The sequence below is a fragment of the Miscanthus floridulus genome, chromosome 2 (genome assembly GCF_019320115.1).
Source record: "Miscanthus floridulus cultivar M001 chromosome 2, ASM1932011v1, whole genome shotgun sequence".
NCBI classification, from domain to species: Eukaryota; Viridiplantae; Streptophyta; class Magnoliopsida; order Poales; family Poaceae; genus Miscanthus; species Miscanthus floridulus.
The window spans coordinates 176,032,299-176,039,232 of NC_089581.1; the positions used below are offsets into that span (position 1 = coordinate 176,032,299).

At 45.2% G+C, this 6,934-nt stretch overlaps 1 protein-coding gene across 1 annotated transcript; it reads right to left on the reverse strand.

The window, feature by feature from the left end:
- Positions 1 to 1,076: 1,076 nt before the first annotated feature.
- On the reverse strand, positions 1,077 to 5,622 carry LOC136535815 (DNA (cytosine-5)-methyltransferase DRM2-like). Its single transcript, XM_066528223.1, has 8 exons — positions 5,271 to 5,622; positions 4,745 to 4,891; positions 4,378 to 4,483; positions 4,244 to 4,290; positions 3,981 to 4,145; positions 3,015 to 3,114; positions 2,481 to 2,572; positions 1,077 to 2,387 (listed from the first exon to the last, which is right to left on the reverse strand). Exons 1-8 carry the CDS (start codon positions 5,274 to 5,276, stop codon positions 1,227 to 1,229), a joined length of 1,824 nt encoding a protein of 607 aa, XP_066384320.1. The 5' UTR covers positions 5,277 to 5,622; the 3' UTR covers positions 1,077 to 1,226.
- Positions 5,623 to 6,934: the final 1,312 nt, after the last annotated feature.

A 6,934-nucleotide genomic window follows, 5' to 3' on the forward strand; every position in this document is an offset into this window, starting at 1 on the left:
CCGCCTCCGTCCGCACGACGCCGTGTAACTAGCAAATGTATTACCCTTGTCTCCCCTCCAACTATAAAAGGGAGGGATCATGGCCGTTTCGAGGGGGGGACACAGGTGATTAGATCTAGACTCGCGTAAACACACTCACTCAATTCATGCACACTCTCCCGCGGCCTGAGAGCAACGTCTCAAGTAGCCTGCACCGCTCCACGCTGAGACCTGGGACTAGCTCACTCTCTCACCCAGCTTGTAACCTCCTACTACAAGCACTTCGGTGCAAGGAATACAAGATCGATCTCTCAGACTAGACGTAGGGCACCGATTGCCCGAACCAGTATAAACCTTGTGTCTCTTTGCATCACCATCCGGGATTGGGTACACGCAGTACAAATTTACTAGTCGGTTGAGGACCCCCGGTCCGAAACACCGACAATTTGGTAATGCAGCACTTAGAAACCACTCACCTTTTCTTCATAAGGCCACCAGAATGTGCACCATTGCTGGATTCAAGCACACCACGAGTGGAAAGAATCATCTTCTTTCCGGTCCCCCACCATCTGCGACCTACACAAACTCAAGGGACTTCAGAATCTATATTCAACATGCATACACTTCAAAAAGAAGGACAAAGCTGAGATAGAGAACTCACATCGGTCCAAATTCTGCGCAGATAGTTGATGCAACCTAAAGCAGCTCCCAACAGGTCGTATGGTGTGAGGCACCTGGGCTGATGCTGGCACAGACATCCTGATGATTCAGAGCCTGGAAGCTTTAGCTCTCATTGTTGCCACACAGGTTTTTATGGTTTTGGGTGTTGTGGTATGGTGGTAACCATGAGCAAAAGCAGGATCTTTTGGGTTGGGTGCACATAGTGCGGCAGGGCATCCTCTGTCCTCACCATCAGTGGGTGGTTGGAGCTAATAGCACTGTCCTTTTCACAGCTCCACAATTTCAGATATTTTTTTGCAACAAAGATACTAGATCTCTCATTGAGAAATACAAACTAGTATCAGAACTGCCAGTGCCACAGAACTGCACCAACACTTTGATCACCAAACAGTGCCACAGAATTGCACCAACATCAATTTGCATGATCACTAAAGGAGATTAAATTAAAAGTAGCCTAAATTAGAGTGACATGAGAATTACACCAGTCGACCTTCAAATTATTCACAAGTTTGATCACAACGAAAGATGCTACAATTCTAGAACCAAAACAATAAAGATTCTAGAAACTACAAACGTTGGATGGACTTGACGGACTCTAAGATCCTAACATACTGAAAGAACAATGAAGAATGTTCGCCCTCCAAACCATTTCTGTGGTGACGGTTGCTCCCAGCAAGATTGTTACAGGGACTTCCACCAATCACAAGATCAAAGCAGCCAATTCTTCTAATATATGTCTCGATCCTCTCAGATGTCAGTGTCTGCACATCATTGATCTCAATCAAAGTACCGGTCTGTGTCTGATCCCACCAACTCCTCAGAATCGTCCTATTGACCTCAGACTTCTCTACTGAAATAACTGTCTTCATGTGTATACCAAGCCTATGGAGAGCGACCTCTGCTCCTCCAATACCAGAGAATAAAGACAGTACATTCATGCCTTGTGGGTACATATCCTTGAGGACTGAGAGATGGTAAGCAACAGTATCAACTTGAAATGAATTTCCTAGAGATCGAAACCTCTCTGTCCTGCTGATACCTCTGGTGTGATCCTTCGGAAAGCCGAGTAGAAACTCCATCTCATCAGGCTCTAGAGGAGCAACCTTGTTTAAGCCAACCCAAGCGAGATTCCATTTCCTACACTCCTCCAACACCAACTTCTGAACTCTTGGAGGAGGTGGATCTGAACTGTTTGTAAGGGTTACACGAATCTTCTCTAACAGTTTTGCACTAGACACACAAGTCTGGAGGCAATTGAACTGTTGTCTTGGGTCCCATGATGGCCACCACCTCTTGGTACGAGGAAATGCTGTGGATATTGTCCTTGGAGGTTTAGGGAGGAGAGGTGACCTGTTATCAAGTGGCAAATTGTGTATATAACCTCTTTTCCTGGCAGCAGCACAGAAGTACTTCGAGTCCACAAACTCCGGCTGAATATCATACAAGAATCTTGATATGATAGTCCAGACACCTTTTGGAGCAAGAGCAACATTCTCGTAGTAGAAGTATGGTGGACCCATAGCTTGTGAAGGTAGATCTCTGTTCACGGGTCTTGGCCACTGATCTGGCAAGCTAAATCCAACCATTGGATTTGGGAGCGGCATGGGTTCATCAGCGCTACCATCTAATGGGCCTCTACTTCCCTGTGCTTGACCTCCATATCTCTTTCTCTTTTTTTTGTTCCCATCCATGAACCTTCCCTTGTTTATCCCTCCATAGGAATTATCCTGCAGTATTGCAAACACAGTTCCATTATCAGACCATTAAATTAGAACTAAATCTTATTGCAGACTTGTATGGACAGTTCACCTAAGACGAACCTCATAGTCAGACAAATTGCCACAGTAACCATCTCCTGCGGTCTGTGAAGCATATATTGAATCCACCAGAACAGAAATAGATGCATCCAGCCCTGAGTAATTTTAAACCACAGACGACAGTGCATGATCAGTGAACAGGGGCATTTGGAGCATACTTTGACAAGTTCGAATAATAAAACTCTGAAGATAAGTTAAAATAAAATAGGGACAAGGACAGAATCTGAGTGGTACAAGTTGCATGAAAATGCAAAAACAGTTTTATTTGACAGCAAGAATCAACCATTCCAAGTTATCTCAGTTCAAGATTGCAGCCAATTTACGAGTTCCAACATACAGTATTTGAGGAAAATTCTCAAAATCCAGAGATAAACCAATAGAAAGTTTGACATAAAATTAAAAATGGCAATGTTATTATTCAACTGATTTATTCTATATAGAGCATATCCTACTTTCAAGGTTGGAAATTGATGTTTATTTTGCTCAGGAATCTAAAGGCAAACAGAGGAGCATGGAACAAAGGTTCAGAGAGCACACCGCATCTAGTAATAGCCAGTGCAGCCTCGTCTTCAGGAAACCCCATTTTAACTAAGGAATCAATTTTGTCGTCCTTATGTGACATCTCATGTAAGAAATCCTGTGAAGAAAGCACAGAAAAGCACTGAGAATACAGTTGACAAGCTACATAAACTAGCATTGCAATTACCTTCTCCAAAGGACAAAAACAACAATTCTTGTAATGTGTTAAAAAATGGGAAGTATCATAACTATGGACAAGTTAGGAAAACAATTAGCTTTTTAACTGAGAAAAACAAATGTAATGTGTAAAAAATGATCGATTTGCACAAGTATCAAAAAAGGAAATAGATTATAATTTATAACCCATAACTGAAGGGTTTTTTTTTCGTGAATTAAAACAGTAGGAGAGAGTGGTATTACAGGGAGGAGGGGGTACAACAAACTTAAGTACAAAGAAATGAATGTCAGATACAAAATAAGAAATTCATCATTAACGACCCACCCACAATTTTGCAATTTCATTTGTTAGTCCATGGTGGCGTCTTCTTCAAGAATGTCACTAACACGAGAGTTCTAATCATACGCATAAGAGGAAATGCAATAGTTCCAAGTTTATGATTGACACAACTTTCTTGCTTACCGTCTTACCGATACTATTTTCTTACAAAATTAAGTATTTTGGTTTCATGGGAACATGTTGTTTTGCCTAAAAGAACCCAGTTGTCCCAAAATATAAGGGAAAAAACAAAGTAGATTGGCCTTCTAGCACAGCTATGTAGCTAACAGCTGTTTGAAAACCAAAGGAACAGGTGCAAGTAAAAGCAAGGAACCTTATGGTTTTTTGATAAGTAATCTACTTACTGGATTAACATTAAACAAGTTTAATGCAGAAGTATATATGATTGAAGCAAACTAAATACACAGCAGGTTTCACAAAAGAATAAAGTAAACGCATACAGTCAACAATGGGGCGCATCAAAATACCTCGTCTCCAGAATCATCACCAGAGTTAGCAACCCTGGTGCTTCTCCCACCAGCATCCTCATCATCCCAGTTTCCTAGAATGTCATCATCATCACTATCGTCAACAGTTTGGGGGACACAACCAGAAGCAAAGCCGTTATCCACTTCGAGGTCATTGCCCAGTTCCTGCATTTGGCATCACTTTGTAAATACAAATCCTCTTTGACACCATGCAACAACATCATCAAAGAATAACTAATAGAAGCATGAACACAAATGAATACCTGGTAAGTAAGAAGAAGCTCAACTAATGAATCTGCTCCATTATCCCCTGAAAGAAAAGGCAGCTGTCAGATAGAGTATATAAAATCACCTAGAATCTAAGTAAATGAGAAGAAATGGGTTATTAGCTAAGTACCATTGTCCTTCATGGCCTTCAGAACAATCTCTTTTGCGAAACCCATGTCCATATACTTCTGAACCAAATAGGCAGATGGCCCAGTCTTCCCATTGCCATTAGCAACCTTAAAATCAGCCCCACAAACAAACAGAAACATTACAATCGTAGCCACTAGAAACAAGGTAACAGTAACATTGAGAGTGTTTGTGTCGCTATACACTAATCATGATCCTGATTCTGTTCATGATTACCATATATATCCACCCCCCACACCGGCCAGTTTGGCACAAGTGGTTTGAACACCCCTGAGTAACATGAACTGAAGAACAACTAGCTACTGAGTTCACACATTACTGCATATATATGGATCAGTTAGCTGGCTTACCCGTGTCGATGGACCTGGATCATCAGTGTTCGCATCTGACAGAGCTGACGGACCAGCGCCAGCAGCGTTAAAGCTCGCTGCCTCCTCCCCATTGCCATCACTATCCCATTCGAAGCTGTCACTGCCATCACTGTCGCTAACCCAGTGCTGTGACACGAATTAAGAACTAAACATCAGGCACATCGACCAACAATAGGACCAAACCGCCACCAATCCCGAAAAAGCATCCAAAAAAATTTTCGCGATCGGGTTAGACCCGAAAAAGCATCCAAAATGCAAGCTCTAGCTCAATCCAGTGTTAAGAAAACACCAACATTGAGCAGCCGCAAGGAACAAGACCGAATATATGAACTACCGCACCGCAATAACCTCGCGACATCACAGACCCCAATCTAACGCGCGGAACCACCGTAGCAGCGGACCAGATTATTAGCATCAAGAATTCATGGCGCGAGAGATCATCTCTTCACAATACATGGAAGGGGACTGAGCAGAGGAAAGCAGGTGACAGAAAGGAAAGTCTTACCGCCATTCCGGAACCTTCGCGAAGGGGCTCCGAGGGCTACCTCTCCCTCGATCTCTCTCGTTTTCCTCGGCCCCGGCGCGGCCAGAAGCTGCGGTGGCGAAGGACCCGGAGGCACCGGACGGCGTGGAACGGCACAGCCTCTCTCCGCCCCCCCTCCGACTACCTTTGCCGCCTCTCCCCTCCCGTCGCCGTCGGCCCTGCGCGCTAGGAGTTGGGAAGCGGTGGCAGAGGAGGAGGAGAAGGAGGCCGCGCCGGCGACAGGCGGCTCTGCCTGCCTCCGGCGTCTCTGCTTTGCCCGCTTTATTAGACGAGAGGGGGGGGAGACGGCGAATCTCCAAGTCTCAACAAGAAACTCACGCGCCGCGCCCGCCAAACAGCACGAGCAATGGGCACATCGATGGTCGTACGCCACTGGCATGTGGGGACCGCCTCATGCGACCAGGGCTGTCAGCGAGAGAGTGCAGCATTGTCAGTCACCAGTAGGCCGGTACGTGTAAGCGGTGAAAGATCCCGTGTGGCGGCTGGTCAGTGGTCACCCGTGTGGGGAGCATTTCCCGATGATAACTGAAGCCGGTGGGGTGTAGGTTCGCGGTTCCATTTCGAATTTGGTGAGGCACGGGGCCGGACGCAGAGTCACGGCGCAGCGCAGATCACAGGACGACGAGAAGAGAGAGAAAAACTGTTTTCATGTGGTGGTGACAGGAGGAACCAGCCAATTCTCCTGCCATCCACCACAAAGCCTTTAAGGCACCACAGCTGTTACGCATATGGCGTGGCAGCCTTTGACTGTTTCTACATAATTTTATAAGAAATGTTATTAAATTATTTAAAGCACCGTAACTGTCACGCATGTTATATTGTGATAGCTTTTAAGGCACCACAGATGCTATGTCCATCTTTGACCGTTTCTATATGATTTTTATATAAAATATGTTATTAAATTATTTATTATATCAAATAAGTAGTGCTTTGGTATATGTGTAATTACTTTTAGATTATATTTTATATAATATATTTTTAAAGAATAGGCACCCCTTAAACCGGTGGTTTCGGCTATTTAGTCCAAAACACTTAAACGGTTTGTTTGTTGGTTGATTTCTGGGTTGATAAGTTCGACTAGGTTTTGGCTATTTAGGTCCAAAACACTTAAACGGTTTGTTTGTTGGTTGATTTCTGGGTTGATAAGTTCGATTAGTGTCGGTTTGCTGTGAGAGGAAAAAAAATTATTGACTGACTAATAAGCTCTCACGGAAGAAGAAAAAAAGCGAACTGGCTGAAAGTCACGAACCACAGGTTATGTCCTTTCGGCAACTACCATGGCGAGGACAAGCTCACCGAGGCGACAAAACTTCTCGGAGCAGGCGACGTCTTGAGTGCCCGCGGGCTCAATTACCTGCTCCCGGTTGCCCACACCACCGTGACGCCATTGCTCTGCTCCGTCGGTGAGTGTGTGCCCCCCAAGGTAGCGAGCGTTGCTCGTCCACGCCGCCTCCGCGAGTGTCGCTTGGGCTCGTGTGCCCGCCGCGTCCCGACGAGCGAGCGTTGCTCCGTCGCGTCCCGGTGAGCAAGCACCGCTCGAAGCGCCACCGGCCGTGTCCCGATGAGCGCATACACCACCTGTCACGTCCCAGGTAGCGAGCGCCACCCAGCAAGCGAGATTTTGA

Excerpts from the sequence above, each read along its gene's own strand:
- LOC136535815 (XM_066528223.1), bottom strand. Across the intron at positions 3,115-3,980 it reads GTGATGATTCTGGAGACGAG|GATTTCTTACATGAGATGTC; the intron begins GTATTTTGATGC and ends CTTTCTTCACAG. Across the intron at positions 2,573-3,014 it reads ACTGGCTATTACTAGATGCG|GGCTGGATGCATCTATTTCT; the intron begins GTGTGCTCTCTG and ends AAAATTACTCAG.